Source organism: Charadrius vociferus, unplaced genomic scaffold (genome assembly GCF_000708025.1).
Source record: "Charadrius vociferus isolate BGI_N301 unplaced genomic scaffold, ASM70802v2 scaffold115, whole genome shotgun sequence".
NCBI classification, from domain to species: Eukaryota; Metazoa; Chordata; class Aves; order Charadriiformes; family Charadriidae; genus Charadrius; species Charadrius vociferus.
The window spans coordinates 1,354,182-1,372,153 of record NW_009648636.1 but is presented as its reverse complement, the minus strand read 5'-3'; the positions used below and the strand labels follow the sequence as shown (position 1 = coordinate 1,372,153).

Genomic DNA, 17,972 nt, shown 5'->3' with positions numbered 1-17,972 from the left:
GGTTTGGTTCACCTCTCTCGGCTGGATATCTGCGGTTCCGGGGCATCGTCGGTGGGACCCGGCCGGGGCGAGTGCGGGTGAAGAGCTAACGCAGAGGAAACAACACTTCTCCCTTCTCCTCGCCTTCCAAAGCGATACCAGCGCCTCGCTCTTGGGATTATAAATGTTTGAACTAAGACCCAGGAAACTGGAAGGAGAGCCTCCCGCTGGAATTAAGAGAAGAGAAAAGAAGGGAGGCTTTTCCAAATCCTTTACGAGAAAGCTCGTGCCGTTTTCCCATGCTGTCCATACTCCCTTTAATAATGCGATTGTGACCTGAGTGGAATTTATAAGCGATGAACTATTGAAGCTTGTTGCACCACTGCATCGGACTGCGTTTTTTTTTTTTTTCTCAGCACATGATTCCCCCATCCCAGCTATTGCAGGACCTGCGGGCCAGTAGTAGAGGGATGGGAAGCTGAGACAGTTTATTTTCACATTCTTCTGTTCTGGGGACTTGGCTAGTGAGCTGAAGCTGCTGCTGCTTTTTACTGGATCTGCTGTTTTCTCAGTGGGTTTACTTGTTTTTATGTGTGCGGGGTGTTTCAATTAAATAGACATTGGACTAGAGCTGAATGGATGCTTTGCAATCCAAAAGGTTTTTGGGGTTAACAAAAAACTACTAAAAACAGAGAAGAACTGGTACTGCAGGAAGCCTGGGGCCTGTTTTCCAAGCCTTCTTATTTTATTGAGCAAGGTAAATAACGTAGTGGTGTCAAAAATACAGGGCTTATGGTAATCATGCATGAAAATGTTATAAATCACTTCAGGCTGTTCCAAGTCTTTCAAGGGATTGAGAGGTCCCACTGTAAGGCTCAGAATAAGTTTAATTGTTCTTTACAACGTTCAGATATGAGTGTGAAACTTAAGGCTGAGAACAAACTGTGTGGTACCTGAGAGGCTGAGGGAACTATTTTTCCTGATTTGCCTTAGCTTCTTGTAGGTTTGTGATGTTGACAGAGGCTGTCTGAAGAACTTTAGAAGCCTTAATGGCTCAGTGACAGACAGCATACAGTAATTATATTAGTGATTTTTTTTGCACGCTTTTTAAAAAGCGTGATGCCTTAGCCTCTTGTAAGGGTCTCTTAAAAGTTATTCCAGTTTAACAGTAGTACAGTATTTACATTTGCATTGTTAATTGTATTCATACTCTGCCTTGAATTGTTTTTGCTTACCTTTACTTTTATTATCCACAGTGACAGCTGCTACCACTTCGTAATGAATTTTTTGCTTTTTATCTTCCTTTACATGTGTTTCTCCTGAATTGGACTTTTTGCATTTACCACTAATTTACATGCATCCATTTTACCATAGACTTTCTACAGCCAGCGTAAGCTCAAAGTACTTTTTTTAGATACTATCTTTGTATGTTTCAAGCGTTGGAAGAAGCAGATAATAATTCTCAAAATATGCAGTGTAATCAGCTACGGGTTTAAATGTATAATTTCTGGTGGTGTGCTGCATGCCTTATCTTTGTTTTTTTAAAGATCTCAGCAGCAGTTTACTCTTAACAAAAACATAAATCCATTAAAGTGAGATCACAGTTTGAAACGTAGCTGTAAAAAATCTGGTCTTGCAAGAAGTCACAAGATTCTCATTATGAAGTGATGCCCTGATTAAATTGATTGTATACCTTTTCTCCTGCAGTCTTAATGAAATAGTGGCAAACACTAAGGTGTTGGCAACCTTTGCTGATGCTATCATTGGGAAAGCTGAGTTGGTATTATGGGTAGTATCCAAAGTTCCTTTGCTTATCCTGTTTAGATTTGTTTGACTTAAATTTATGGTCTTTGTTTTGTCTTATTTTGTTTCAAGATGATGTGTGAGGTGATGCCAACCATCAGTGAGGCAGAGATTCCCTCTGGGGGAAATGGAGGCCATGGTTCAGGTTCCCCGTTACAGTCAGATGCTGATTCCCATTTTGAGCAATTAATGGTATCCATGTTGGAAGAAAGGGATCGCCTTCTGGAAACACTAAGAGAAACTCAGGAGACCTTAGCATTGACCCAGGGCAAGCTGCATGAAGTTGGTCATGAGAGGGATTCCTTGCAGAGACAGCTCAATACTGCACTTCCACAGGTATGGACATTTTGAAAGGAAGGTATCTTTCGATAATTTTTGTATTCTTTGTGGTTTTCTGTTGGCTTTTTGCATATTTAATTTGCTGAAGAGTCAGGTTATGTTAGGGGAAGATCAATCTAGCTTAGTACTTTCCTGAAGTATCTGTTGGTGCTTGCTCACTTTGAGAAAGATATAAAAGCAAGGCGAGCGGGGAATATCAAACCTTTCCCCTCCAGTATGCTTTCCTAGTTTCTGGCATTTCTTTGGTTTAGCTTGAGTGTGAAGTCTTACCTACATTCTTTTGTTTAATAAAACTTGATGGTTTATCTTCTCTCACTAGTATTTTTTCAATGTTGTTTCTAACTGCCTGATTCGTTCACGTGATTAAGAATTACAAACAGGCCGTTCTGGGAAAGAAAGCAGGCCATTCTGATACCGTTATGGACTTTGATTTAAAGACTTGAAAAGTTTAAGGCTGCTGCCTTGTGAGTACATGCCGAGTTGTCATTGCTGTGTAGAAGTCTGAGTATGTTGTTTAACTCATACAATTCCTTTCAGAGAGTTAGGATTTTATTTTATTTTTTTTTTGTCTTGCTAGGAGTTACCAATTACCATTTTTTGGAGGGTGCAGTGTACAAATACACAGCCTGTAATGCTAAATGTGTTAATGTAGGGCAGCAGTGTGTAGTTTGGAAAGGTGATTGGTGTCTACAGAATTTCCCGTGTTTTATCCATTCTAGTTAAAGAGAATACAACTGAACTTTGAACACTTTGAAAAGCATTTGATTGTAGGCAAAGCAGAGGGTGCTTTCAGGTGTCGGTTAACTGTTGACAGCCTTACACTTTCTAGCGTGGTTGGTTGTTGTCCCAAGTGTGTCATGATGTTATATTTACATATGTTATTCCAAGAATATTTGCTATTTTTGCAAATGTTTACATATCCTTAAATGTTGTAGTTCCTGTTTATACACTTTAAAAAAGTAGTTTTAAACCCTTCTGTTTCCACTGCTCTCATTATAATGTAATCACTATATGTCTCTTGGTATGGTAATTGGTACTGGCAATTACTCAGGGATAGAAACTAAAAAGTAATACATGTTAATCTAGTTGTATTACAATGGTATGATGGAAATCAGAAACGAGATGTTTTCAACCTTTGCAGCTCCCTGTGTTAAATCATGTGCTGCAGGCAAAAATCAGTCTTTGTTTTTTTTCTTGTAGTAATTGTGGCTTCTCTTTATCCACTATTTCAGGTCTGCTATATTAATGGATGCCATTAACCAATTGTATGATCTGTAAACTATTATTCTTGAATTTGTGGATGAGTAGAATCACCCGAGCTCTAAATTGTACTGTTTCTCTTTTCCCTTTTCAATTCTCAGCTTTCCTTCCTAAATCTAGTAAGCTACTTACGTGTAAACATTTCTTTCTAAACATTTGTAAAAGATTAATGCAGTTAAAAAAAAAGATTCCCCATTTTCAAGAATGTCATAACTGTATGGTTTCATGTGAAGTCTGTAGGAAACAACCCTCACAGTTCAGTTCAGAAAGAAATTTTACTGCAGTTTTATATAAATATACAGCATTGTAGATTTTGTAGATTGCTGTTGAAAAATACTGTTGTTGTGGTGTGAAAACTATGTCACTTTTGTCCTCAGTGGTGCTTAAGCTCAAATGATTGTGGAAGGTGAGGATTGATGATGCTTTCAAAAGTAAAAAATATTTTATTATCTTTGCTACAATCAGAAATAACTTCTGTATTTGACAAGTTTTTTTGTTTTTATGGAAAAGATTCAGTTACTTCATAGGTGTGAATTTCTAATAAGGTGAAAAGATGTGGATTGTTTTTTTTTTAAATTCTAATAAGTGTTCACTAGGAAAACTTTGTGGTGTCTGTAATACTTGAAACTGTCCAAACTTTTTTGTTAATTATTTCAAGCTGAGCATTCTTTTGAACTACTGTCTCAAATGACCCATTGTTCAGCTGTGGATTTCAAGGAGAGGGGTAGAAGCAGGATAACTTCAAATGTACTGACAACTGTGTTAGATTTTTTTCAGGAAAGAAGGGATTTAGTAATGTACATTTTTTCATAGTGGTTGTTTTCAGTAGAAGGAGGTGCAAAGATCAATTTGACTAGTTGTACAACTACTAGTATAATTGCGTGAATTACTAAATCGCTACGTAACCAATGTATCATTTCTCCCTCAGACTTGGCATCTAGCTTGTAACACGCCTTTGTAGCTGATTTGGGAGTAGTTTATCTTAAGGAGTATTGCATTGAACTGTTTGTACGTACACTTTTCATGTTTTGTATATTTAGCTGAATCAGCCAGGTAGATGGTTCTGATGACTGATGGAAGCTCCGTGTAGAAAAGAAGGAATGCCAGATTGACTGCTTCTGTACCAAAACTACTTCTCTGGTTTTAGTATGAAGGCGCCCAATTTCTAATGGCATCCCTGTACTTAATTCCCGACTTTCACTGAGTTTCTGTGTATAAGGAAGAGGCTCATACTGGTGTGTATAGGTTACAAAACGTGCAAATACACAAGTACCAATTTGCTATCTTATAGATCATAAAAGTAAATGCAATTTATTCGGCAGCAGTGATGTGCGTTTTCTGAAGTGTCAGAGAAATAGACTTTTCTAGTGTACTTGTAGTGTGGTGGGCAGCTAGTGATTTAGAGGCATCCATGCTAGCTCACATAAACCTGAAACAGCTATTTAGAGTAAGAAGACTTTTGTTCTGGATGTCTAATTCACAGAGGGGAGAGCTTTCTCATCTTATATAGATGTGCTTTATCTGTTACATTTACACAGAGTAAAACTGACAAGTTTTTCTTGTAAGGACAGCTGGAAATGAAATACATCAACATTGTCTTGATAAAATGACTGGATTCTTGGCAATGCTTTTTGTTTTCTGGGAGTTACCTTCTATTACACATTACCCTAGTCAAACTGTACTCTGACCTTGGAAGATGAACTTGATGAAATCAAATTGCTGTGCAAGAGCTTAAAATTAATTTGTTGTTCCTAGTTTTTTTCACAGAAAAAATGAAAATTAACTTTCAGAACTTAGAGAACTGTTATCTTTAATGTAAACACATTCAATTATGATTTAATTACGGTCAGAAGAGTAACTCTTCTCTGTTATTTTCCATGCTCCTAATGTGTCTTCTAGAGTGTATTCTACAAAATTCAAGGTTAGTGTGCCTAAAATTCATAAGTTAATCTGTGAAACAGACAGGACGCTATTGCATTTAAAAGTTAAATTTTCAACTTGAGGTGGATGAGGTCCAAGTGACTACCAGTTCTTGCTATAAAAGTGTTGCAGGCTAGGGTTCATTTTGCTGGTAGAATTTAATGTAGAAGTTTCTGTAAATGACAAGAAGTTGGTTGTTTTGAATGGAAAAGACTGGAGTTTAATTTACAGAGACTCTGGTACCTAGCACAAGTAAAAGCACAGTTGATGAATTCACAGCAATTTTTATCAGGATGACAATTTTAATATGTATTTTAAGAATTCTATAAGCTGATGTACAAATGTTATGCTTCTGTAATGCAGCAACACTCTTTATTAAGATCCATCTTAAACTTGCACTTGTAATCTTTTGGTCTTAAATTTGCCGTGTTTTATTTTCATTTCTATGCAAGGTAAGTAAAATAAAAGAAGCTTTTTCTGTGTTTGTGATGGTCCTGTTCAGAATTTCTGTATTCAGCGGCATATGTATAGGGGCAGATGAGACCCGTCTATGTGTACATAAGAGCACTTTATTGTAATGTGGAGTTAAATGTGGGAGGGGAAAAAAAAAAAAAAGCTCCCTATAATTTTGGTTTGGCTTCAGCTTTACTGGGTTGCCCATCATATCTTAATTTGAAGTGAGTCCGCAGCAGGCTGTCTTCAGTTCCTTTCTATCTATAGTAAATAATTTATCATTACTGCATACTTCAGTTAAAAATAGTGACTGTTTATATTTGTATTCAGTTAAATTCAGGTATGTCCCTATAGAATGATCTTCTTTAGACAATCTCAGAAATACTGTTCGATGTCTCGCATGTAAGAAATATCTAAGTACTTTGTCTGAAGACTGCCCTGGTATTGTTTTATAATGATGACCTTAAATATCTAGTTGCCATTTAAATAATGGTGTTATTTGGATTTCCTCCAGACAAGTTTTCAATAATACAGGATGTCATAGATGTAGAAATGAGGTTTTGAATTGTACGTAATCTGAAGAACACAGTTGCAGAAAGTACATTAAGGAGAGGGCTTGCCAAACTTTGCAGCAGCTGAAATTAGTGCAACTCCATTTACAGTATTCACAACTGTTCATCCTTGAGGTGACATAGCTTGTACTTCTTAACTCTAGCAAGATGTGGTACTGACTTCTAAATAAAAGATGTTAATCTCAGCAGAGCGCCATGTGTCCAGAAATGATAAAGATCCAAAAGGATTTTAGATGTGCAGATGTATGTCAGAACAGACACGTCCTCCATTTCTCTCATCCCATTCTGACAGCAAAGATAAATGTGACACTTTCCGTTGCGTTTTGACAACTGTGATTTTAGTTCAGTGTATGTTGAGCTTCAGTTGCTAAATCTTTCTTGGCTCTTACTGTTAGTAAATTGCTAAATAGATTTGGCTTTACACTACGTTAAGTCAGATGGAGATAGGAGTTAATGCTGAGAATTCTTCACTCACTGTATCAATAAACCTCAACTTCCCTAACATTTCCTTCTTTGCAAGGCATAGAGACAGACAACTTTTTGTCCAAAACCTTCAGAATATGAAGTTGTCTGAAAGTATGCTCTACGATTGGGCAAAAAGAGGAGTGGCTACAATTTTAATTGTAATATAATGGAGTACATTGAGGACTAAGTCTCTGGCATTTGTTCTGACTTCTTAGCTTCTCATTTAAATAAATTTGGGTGAGTTTGTTTGTTGAAACATCCCACCCCTACCCAGCAGACATCTCCTTGTCTATTGTTAGCAACTTGCTGTTTATGCTGTGCTTTTAATTTAGGTTATCTTGGTTATAAATAGTCCTTTTAGATAGATTAAATTTAGAATGAGTTTTAAGTTTTCTTGTATTTGAGGATGAACTTTAGTGCTGCTATGATGTCGCATCAATCCCTTTAATAAAAAGATATTTATGAAGTCTAAAACAGTTGGTTTTATTTTCCTTAGTTTATTTGTAGGAACAATGTTTTGGTGACTAGGCAGAAATGCTTTTTGTTTGTTTTTAATAGTGGATGTAGCCCTGAAAGATGAGCTAGTGGTTATTTTTTCCTACTTTTCTGTTACTGTGTACAAATGTCTGATAATGGGTTTATTAATGTTTGGTGTGCTGTAGTCTAACTTGCAGTCTATCAAACAGGCTGTATATAAGCTTGGATGAAAAGAAGTATAATTGAAACAGCCTGTTTTAAAAATATATGTTATATTTAGAACCAGGTGAACTTCACACGTATACTAATCTCTGTTAACTTGCCTGTAGCCTCTTGTACAACAGGTAGTGTTTATTTTGGTATTCTGAGAATACTTTGTCTGCAAGCCCTTCTATTCTTCTCTGTTCTTTTTAAGAGTATAACTAAAACCTACTCCAAAGATGTTTGTTAGCAAGACTTAAAGATCCAGTGGGGCTACATAGTTGCAATTTCCATCTAGATCTTTAAAAATAAAGGGGGGGGGGAGAAGCTCTTGGATTATTTTTTTTTTTAAATAAATATAAATTAAAAATAGAATCCCCTCCTTTCTCCTTCCAAGTTCTTAATGTTTTAACATTCACTGGCCTGTGACTTTGGTTTCTCCTTTCTGGTATCTATGTAGGAGAGGTGGATGTTGGTTTTGCTCCCTATCGGAATTGATGTTAGAATTAAGAGCACACATTTGTGTTTTGATATATGTGGATCACTTAGAGTTAACAACGTTATCAGAGAACTTGAATTTTTGGAGAGAATATTTTAGCTGTCTACTAGTAATTTTGGGGTTTGCTCTTCCTGAGTTAGCACTGTATCCCAGAACTCAATTAATATACTTCACACTAACTTAATTTTGCTTTTTTTAGTTTTCCTGCTTTAAAGGAATATGATAGAGGTCTTCATGTAAGCTGCTTTTAGCAATTTAGGCAGCTTAAGTCACTTTAAGTCTATAAGGCTGACTAGTATCTGGTGACATATATTAGAAAATACTTACCATAATCTCTTGCGCGTATGGATCTCAAGCTACAAGTACTGAGAAGGGATAGTGTGTGTCAGGTAACCTGGGTGTTCATCACTTCCCAAGTGTATTTTTTTGTAAGCCTGCCTGTGGATTCCCTGAGTGTAAATGGGGAAATGTGTGGCAATTCTTGCCAGGAAAAATGTTTTCACATTCTCCAGGCTGAAAGAAGAATTATTATTTTGCTAGTGAGTTGAGTGAGTTTTTTTATTCAACTTGACTTTTTCACAGGAGTGCTTGGAAATACTGTTTCTGCATTTTGAAAACTCCAGATAGTTGGGTAGCGAGCTGAACACGTCTGTAGGTCGTTCGAGGAGATGACTCTCCCAGTTCACATATTCAGAATTGGAGGAGCACTGCGGTTACCATACTTGTTAAAGTCAATGCTCAGTTTCATTCTGATGTGGTGGTTTTTTTTAGGTTCTCTTTAAATTGCTGTGAATAGTTGGTTAACTTGTTTTTTGCCTATGACCTTTATCTATTTCAGACTTTACCTTGGGTTTCATATAAACTCTACTGAAAATCAGCTCCTTTTCTTCTCATCGGCATGACGAGGTTCTGTGGCTTGTTCCTACAGCAGCCAGAGCTGTAACATTTTTAAGAGAAGCTTTGTTGCTTAATCTTCTCTTCTGCTGTTCCACAGTGGCTAGCCTTGAACTTTGCTCATGTGTTTATGTTCGTGTCTACTCAGGATATGGTTTTTGAGGATGGTATCTTAACGGGAATATAATTTGGGTTGCTTTTGAAATGTACTATGACTTTTGATGGGCGCAAGTGAATACAAACAGTCGACATACCTTTTTCTGTAGTTCATCTGTTTTATGGTTATGTTTTCAGAAATATAAATGCTTAGAAATAGTATTTTGTTATAGAACTTCTTTGAAGTGCTCCAAGATTCCTTAATGAAAAGATCCTTACACTACCAGTATTAGGCATAATCAGAAATTTTCAGGACAGGTCTTAAACAAGGACTATCACTTTTTTAAAGGGCCATGTGGAAAAGAGCTTGAAAAAATTGATACGCACATCCTTCTAGTTTTGTTGAGGACAAAAAAGATCTTCCACTTGGAAAATAAGCAAGTGTTTTCTATTTGTTGCAGTAGGAAAATGGGCAGCCTTTGATTTTTATTTTTTTTTTAATTTTTTTTTTTGAAATCTGTTAGTTCCCCCCCCGCTAAAACAGTACTCTCTATGTGGTTATGCTCTGAGCCATGCTGTGTTGTGCCTTACTCCTATTGATAGCACACAGGAGACTTTGTTATCGAATTCTGTTTCACATCTAGTTGTCTAGAAATGTTCTGAAACAGTGCATGCTTTTTTAAATCCTGCCTCCCATATAAATACATATTGAATTTGGTTCTGTTCAGTTTAAATTATGTATAGGGAAACACTGTTTTTTAAATGCATATTTATCTTTAATAAAGAATTGCAGGGTAGAATATCTGGTTAAAATGAGTAAAGAATGTAGACTGCAGGTTAATAAACTCTTTATTGTTGAAAGAAGTGAGATTTTGGTTTTCTTCACCTCAAATTTACAGAACCACGCACAGTATAAGGATATAATTATGTAAGCTTAGGTAGCTAAATAATTTACATAGTTTAATAAAAAAACCAAAACAAAGCTACCTTAAGATGTGCAGTTCAAATAAAGAATTCTTGCGTTGACCTATACGAAGTTTAAACTGGCTTGATGTATAGCTAAAAGATCTAACTATGAATGTTCATGTAAAGAAACTACCTTCCAGTTGGTGAAGTTTATTAATCATTGTCTTCTCAACATCGGCGATTTCCTGTAAGGAGAAATGGTGTTTATTTTGAATTAGTTGGAAAGGAATTTTAGCTGGCGAAATTCTTGGTGTGAAAGCTAAAACTTTCTTTAACGTGGAGAGGGCTCACTCAATAAAGAGGATCATCAGTTCTTGTTGTTTAAATGGTACTGGATTCATGATTGTCTCAGTAAATAGTAACCAATTTTATTAAGCTGTTTTAGTACTATTTTTGAATTTTCAAACACGATCGTGAAACAAGCTACTGAAAAGGGAGAGAGTTACCTGAAAGTGGAATTGCTTGTTTGTTTTATTGTGGGCTTCACAGAATGCTTGATACGAAAGTTTTCTCACTGTGTAAATCAAAATTGTTTTAAAAAATGAAAATTGGGGGACAAGGGAATTCTGCTCTACTTGTTTGAAAGGACTTCTGTCTTGATCAATGGCACGGTTTAAATTGTGGATTTGCGAGTCTGAGTTGTGAATTCTCAAATGTCTCACGTGAGCCTGTTGCAAAACTAATTTAGCAATATACATTTTTGCCCGTAGGATGTTGCAGTCAAAACTTTACTTTTCTTTGCACTCCTATCCATAAATGGGAAATCTGCCAGCTGCAGTGGTGCTCTGGTTCCTGGGTCTCCATTAAGCTTGCTGAATGAATAATACTGGACTGAAATTCTGTTACTAGCTGTGCTTTTCACGGTCGTTTGTGCTTGAGTAAGAGTTGTGGGTTTACTGTTACCAATGGGAACCTGAACTCTGTGCCATTTTATGTGCTTTAAGGTTCTGTTGTGTATCACATTTGAAGTCCTGACTGGCATCTCACACTTGAATCTCTTGCTTCTGCTAGGATTTAAGACGTGGGCTACCTTTTGCGTTTTAATTTGGAAACCCAGAAATAAAAGAAACTTTTGACCCAAATCAAAGGTCATTTAAAGATTTCAATGGGATGCTGTTATTCAGAGTCACCTGTAGCACTAGAAGTTCTTCAGATAATCTAATTATGGGTGTAAAGGATGAGATCATGGTTGGAATGTATGGAGAGCAGTCATGGATGGATGGGTGAATCTGGTTGGGGTTTTTACATGTTCATGGGTGTCATAGGTAAACTTCTGACTTCAAAGTATCTCTTCAAAGCTCTCTCTATTTGCTTTATTACATTTGGGTGAATGACTTAAAGTTTGATGTAGGTAATTTCAGGGATGTCTCAGGGTACCGCTGGGAATCTTTTTTATTTATTTTTTTTTATTCCGGAGTAATATATTTTTCATGCAGTGTTACCACCTTTTTGTAGTTCACGGGGAAAAGGCTTGGGAGGTTATAACATTCTTTTAGCTTTGTGTTGAAGAACATGCGGCAGGTGCATCTAGTAATTTATTTCTTTTAGAACATGCAGCTCGAGTTTTCAGAATGTCTTTTGAGGGTGTGGTTCAACAACGTATCTCCCAAAAGCTGAGCCTTTGTTTTAAGAAATCTGGAATTACTTTGCTTCATGTACAGTGGAAATGAAAAAGCTTCTTAGGATTTTAGCTCGCACTGCTTGTCCATGCAGGAAAGAAGCTGTCCTTTTCCCCTCCTGTAATCTTATTTATGCTGATACTTACATTGGTGTAACTCTGATCCCCTGTAGGAACTGTGGTCTTTAGAGACTGCATAACACTCTTCAGTATTTTGTGCAATGGTTATGAAAGATTAAGTCCTGGGAAGCAGTAAAGGAGAAATAGGCCAAGCATGCCTTTTCTCTCAACTGAGTAGGAGGCTGCAGGGTTTCCCAGTTACATCATCTTTCCCGTGTTTGTAGCCCATCGTGGAACAGAATAGGAGCTTCTTCCTCACCTCAGACCAGGTTCCTCACCAATCCATCTTTCGCTTCAGCATTTGTTACTGGTTACAGCGTATTAGCAGACTGTCCTCATCTCTTCCATTTCCCCCCCTCCCTTTTTCCCCCCCTTTCCTGCCCTTTTAGCATTATTCATATCCCTGGTTTTGTTCTGTGATGTTACACGTTTTCTGGGTTCACGTGGTTATGAAGGTTGGAACTGTTGATTATGGATATTACTTTGACCATTAAAAAAAGCTTAACGCCCCCCCCTCACCTTACCCCCCTCCCCCCCCAAAACAACTCTTTGACACTTAATCTATGTTGCTGAGTTAAGTTTTTCTGTGTTTAAATGCCAGGCTTGTCTGTTCTAAGACCTCCTTTTGCCTGGGCTTTAGAGTTGCCTTTATTTGTAAAAATTGAGCAACTTTTCCATGGAATGGTCCAGTTGCATTTATTCCGAATATGCAGATCTGGATATACTTCACTTCAGTTAGCCCAGTAAATTCACTTAGCGATTAAACTGGGGTGATAGAGTACAAAGAAATAGAAAAAATAAAATGTAAAGAGCAATGTAAGTTGATTTTCCTGATTTAGAATGAGAAGTTTGCTTGCTTAAACAAGTTTGAAATTAAAAGACTGAAGTGTTCATCACTTGGCTAAATAAATAAATATATATAATAGGAGAGCACTGAGGGGGAAGTACGTGTTGATGCTTGTTTAATGAGGGTGGCTTGGCCAGCTTTATTCAGATATTCCCAAGCACTCCCTTTTAACATAGTGTGAAAAACGTACTTTACAACTAGTAGCCACAGAACTAAACCTGACAACTGGAGGCCAAGATGAATGATTAGAATAGGGCAGGGCAGCGCCTCAGCTGCTGCTTACAGTTTTTGCAAGCAGAAGTATCTTGTCGCTGCATCATGCATGACGGATCTTGTCCTGGGCCTATTTCTAAAAAACAGTGAAGTATTAGTCATGTGAGGATTATTTTTTTTAAACAGGCTAGAATGCAGTATTTAGAGTGAAATAATTTTTAATTCACAAAAGTCATAGGAATTTAATGCTAAATGTCAGCTGAGCCAGAGTTGTGCTGTTTCTTGTGAGTGCAGTATGTTTAGAGTTGATATGCAGAAAAATACTTTCTTTTTTATTTTCCACCCAAGGAAACTGACAGTTCAATGTTGTTTACAATTTAAAATATCTTGCTATAGCTTTTGTAGTAGCTGCTCAGCCTCCATAATGGGGGGTCCCAGGAAAAATACTGAACTTGTTCAATTTTCTCAGCATGTCTTGCTGTTGTTTTATGGCTTGGCATTTTTGAGGAGCATTGTATGCTGTGAAATCCTCTATGGGATCCCAGGAAACCTTGACCAACTTTATGTGGAGAGGAAAAACTTCAGTGAAATCTCTATAGTGTCATATTAAAGATGGAGACTGGTTTTGTCCCATACCTTGTCAAACTGGTAATGCAAGATTCTTCCTCTTTAATTAAGTACAACTGTATTCTCCTTTTGCCATAGTGGGTATGGGTGTGGGTAGGTTTCTTCACTGACATGGGCTCCAAAAATGGAGATGCCTAAAGCTACAACTAAGAAGTTGTGCTACTACTTACTGTATTAGTTACTAATCAAAATAGACTGGGCTAGGGGTGCAGGAATGTGGTAATTCGTATTGTGAAACCCTTACAATTCACTGATTGAGTGTAACTGAGAGGCATTTGGTTTTCTAACATCCCCCAAGTACTGTAAACTTGGTTCTGTCTGAAGTATTCTTCTGGAATGATGGTACTTGGACTGGTACAGTATTGGAAAGGGTTACTCTGTTATTGACCAGTCTCAACAGTTAGTTCTGCACAAAGTAGCCAGACACGTCCCAGGTTGAAAAGCCTGTTTTTCAGTGATGACTAAAGTTTTCCTGATACATATTTTAGCTGATCTTGTACACTTTTGCCAAGTTGAACAAGCTTGCTATGGTTTTGGATACTTTTGTGCCATATCTGCCTTTTCAGGGGGTTTAGTCATGTACATCCAAGAGCAGCTAAGGTGGTGCATAACCACCACGGTGAGAAGATCCTAGCCATGTGATGGAAGAAGGTTTTCTGGCACTGTTGCATATGAATAGATGTTAAGTTTCATGCAAGTCTGAGGAGCACTTCTGTATTTCCTGTGCTTGCTGGGCTGCTGTTGGAATGATTCTACTTCTGGACTTCCTCACTCGGAAGATTCTTAATGTTGCCTAAGTAGGGACAACATTTTAAAAGGATTTTACAAAGACAAGAGAAGAAAAAAAGCTTAAAACCTGAAACTAGTGTTTCTAGTTAGTGTTTGGTTTGTTCCATTTCTTGTTAATCCTCTGCGCATGCTGTTAAGCTGCAGGGTTCACCCCCCTAGTTGAATATTTGGAGAAAGCCTTTAAGAAAGAATAAGTACTGTGATATAGTTGGTCACTGGTTTGATATGTAATCTTTGATACACATCTGTAGCTTTAAAAGTAGTTTAAAAGGCTGTGTTAAAAAGGCTGCGGTGAAAATGGATAGTCCACTCTGAGTTATCTGAAAATATACCCTGTGTGATCTGCTGTCCTTTGAGCAAGCTTGAGATGCTGGCGATGATTTGTGAAGGTTGATGAAAAGATTAACAAACTATCTGGAGAAATTATGGATTCTTAATCTTTCAGTGATTGCAAGGCTAGTTGCCCTAGAGGAAGATGCTTAGCAAACTGCAAGTTGTTAGACCTAAAGAGGAGTAACTGGATGAAATTTTCCAACTTGTTTAAACAACTTCACGTTCTCTTTCCTTAATTTCACAGACATACAAAGAAGCTGTAGGATGCAGCTGTGGCTTGGTTTTGACTTCCAGCACATTGCCAGCGAACAGTCTTGTAGATATCATTTGTTGCAAGTGTGACTATTGTATTCACTGTGTTGTATGTAGGTCTAATTAATGGTGGAGCTTGGAAGATGCTCAGAGATCAGCATGTGTACCTTGCAGTGCAGAGTACAGTATGTAATCAGTGATCGTTGGCTCTCCGGTGATGAACAAAGATACACCTTTGCATGAGGCTTTGCCCCTAGTCTTGTATACATAACAGCACTGTTTTGCTGGGTTTAGAGAAAATTAAATGCAAGAGTATAGGTGGTAATGGTTTTGGTAGTCTGGGTGGTTTATACAGGCTGTAGTTAATGATTTGAGTGTAGGTGGCTCCTGTTTGCCTGTTTTTCACCTGTGCTTTGCTCTGCGTACTAGGGTTTGCAGGCTGACTTTCCATAATGTTCTGTAGCGTGTCTAAAGTTTGAGCATTGGTTAGTGTGGTGCAAGGAAGACCTTTGATCCTTCAAGGAGTGAGGGGCTGGATCCAGCCATGTCTGGGTTCCGGTACTTTTACCCCCCCACCCCAAATAGGACACATCTATCAGAAATCTGGTAGTTCAGGGAGAGAGAGCTACAGGAGGGAGAACGTGGAACTGGTATGTTTCTACCTCCTTGTTCCTGTTCCTCCTGCATTCCTCTTGCAAAGCTGCCAAATACCACCCTTCCTCATTTATGTTTTCTTGCACTTCAACATGCAGCGCTTCCTGACAGCTCCTAGCAATGAGGTCCGGATTTAGTGCTTTGTAGTTCAGGCTCGGTGAACACTGCACATAAATTTAAGCAACTCACTCAGGATGGGAACTGGAAACCTATTTATTACGATGGAGATTTGGTCTTGCTATAAGCTTTTCCATTTTGCTCTTGGGCACATGTTTGGTACCTGCCGGCTGTGAGCGCAGAGTTCCTTTGCTCATTGCTTGTCAAACTCTCGGCGGTTGATCCCACTTTCAGCTGCAAAGTGGACTGGAAACAGCAAGTTTCATTCCAGAGCAATACCATTATGCAACTGTAAACACTTTAAAACTTAATTGCCTGTTTAGGATTGGGCGGTGTGAATGACAAAGCCTAGATAGGTCAATCCAAGAAGTAAGCTTGAAGAATACCGTACTAAAAAAGAGGGCTGGGATGATAAAAAGTTAGTCAGGTTTAGTATTAGTCAGTGACTGTCAGCTGGCACCAATATTCACTTGAGTGTTTTCATGCAGTGGTACAGTTTTTGCTAGAGGAAAAAAAAGAGGTGTGTTTTTTGAGTCAAGGAAATGTAAACTTCTGAGAATTGACCAAAGGTGGTATTAAATGTTTTAAAATATCTCAATGCCACTAGTTGGAATGTGAGAAAAATTTTTAATAGTAAAGAAGTCTGCACCTGTGTTTTGGTAGGGGTCTTTTGAGTTATAAGACATCTTATGCATGTGGAGAAATAGGAAAGGAGGTTGATACACTGTAGCTTATAATTAATGTATTCTCACTATGGTGGGTAGTTGGAAAAACAGCTACTTTGAGCATGAAAAACCTGGGCTCTGAAACACAAGAGTTTGACATGACCGTATTTTAATATTACTTTAAGTATTTGCTTACTTCTGTTGGGATTTTCAAGAACAAAAGATATACTCATTTCATAGAACTGATTCTCTTAATGCTTGAAATAAGTTTCATATTCCCAGGTTAGAAAATTCAGGCTGCTTGATGCTTACTGAAAATTGATTCGTCTAAGGTGAAAAGCAAAATATTTTTCTTTACACACTCTAGGGTGTTTCCCATTAGCATGTGCCAGAGATATGGAAAGGTTGAAAGCAAACTGATTTATTATGTGGGACAACCAAAGCACAATTTGTGTTGGTTGTTGTTTCTTCTGGAGTTGTTGTTTTTAAAGTGTGTGTAACCGTCTTTGCTTGGAAGACTGGATTTAATGATTAAAACATGTCAATTCTTTTCAGTTTTAACTGTAAGTACCATGGAACTATTTCATAATTCTGCCTGTTAGCTTAAAAAAAAACCCCACCACCAAAAAGAAACCAAACCAAAAGAGCCAACAGATCAAAACCCGGAACTAAATTGGTGTGACATAGGTACAAAAATTTGCTTGGTAGGAACTTCCAAATATATTGGGGATATTGGTCGTTGTGTGCTGTGTAAAACCCTTAGGTTTAAAATGAAGTGGCTATGAAATACCCTGTTAAGCTTAGATATTTAGGTTTTCTTTGATTGTTTTGTTTAAGACTGTTTATTTGGCATTTTCATGCATGCATCATTTGGAATAATTGTGGTTTATATGTAGTGTAAATAACATGATGGCAACTTATCTCAGCCTCTGTTGGTTTCTCATCCCTGATGGCCTAGACTTTCCCCAGTTGTTCTTCTCATGCTCTCTTCAGCTGCTCAGAGTTTTGAGTGGGTTGTTTGATATGCAGGCTACAGAACAGAATGTTAACAGTAAACCAAAATATTACTTGGAGATTAAACAGATAAATTCCACTCGCATGGTTCAGGCAGAGATGTTCCTAAAGGTGCAACTGTTGCATCTTCATCCTTGTATTGCCAGAAGATACTACTTTAATACCAATTTAATAGCATTTTCCTTGATGAATTTAAAATATGTTTCTTTTTTTATATTGTTTCATCCTTTAAATAAGCTTTCTGGTCATGTTGTTGCCTGTAATCCATGATTCCTTATGCACTCAAGAGCGGTGTTGTGTTTTATTGTGGAATAAATCTTTTTGCTTGAGCAAATTCCAAGCAAACTTACAGTTCTCTGTAGAGCATCCCTAATAAATGGCTTACGTTAATAGACTTCCAGGGATTACCTCTGTTTCTTTCAAGTTTTTCCCTAAGTTAAACACTGTCTTTCCTGTCATGTAACGTTTATTGCTTTGTGATGTACTATCTGTAGAACCTATAAATTACACTTATAATAAACATGAAGAGAACCCGTTCCCTGAAGGCTGTAACGTTCCTGGACCCAGATCTCACAAGTAACCAAGTGGCTGTCAACTCGGACATCAGAAATGGACAGGCTTGACAGCTAAACACTAGTTGGTCCAACTTTTGGAAGGATGTTTATGTTGCGGCCCCTAAAATACTAAGGGTTGAAGGTCAGTTCTGAAGGTTGATATAGAAGAAATGCTATTGCTTTAAAAAATAATGAGGTTTGTGAACAAAAAAAAAAACAAACAACCAAACCCAGAAAATGTATTA

General features: G+C 37.5%; 1 protein-coding gene across 1 annotated transcript in view; it reads left to right on the top strand.

The window, feature by feature from the left end:
• The first annotated feature begins 222 nt into the window (after positions 1-222).
• Positions 223-17,972, top strand: part of PPFIA1 (protein tyrosine phosphatase, receptor type, f polypeptide (PTPRF), interacting protein (liprin), alpha 1) — a 59,371-nt gene continuing 41,621 nt past the window's right edge. Inside the window, 2 exon segments of the mRNA XM_009886248.1 lie at positions 223-736; positions 1,855-2,118. Of these exon segments, the coding sequence (XP_009884550.1) occupies positions 1,855-2,118 (264 nt within the window). The 5' untranslated portion in view covers positions 223-736.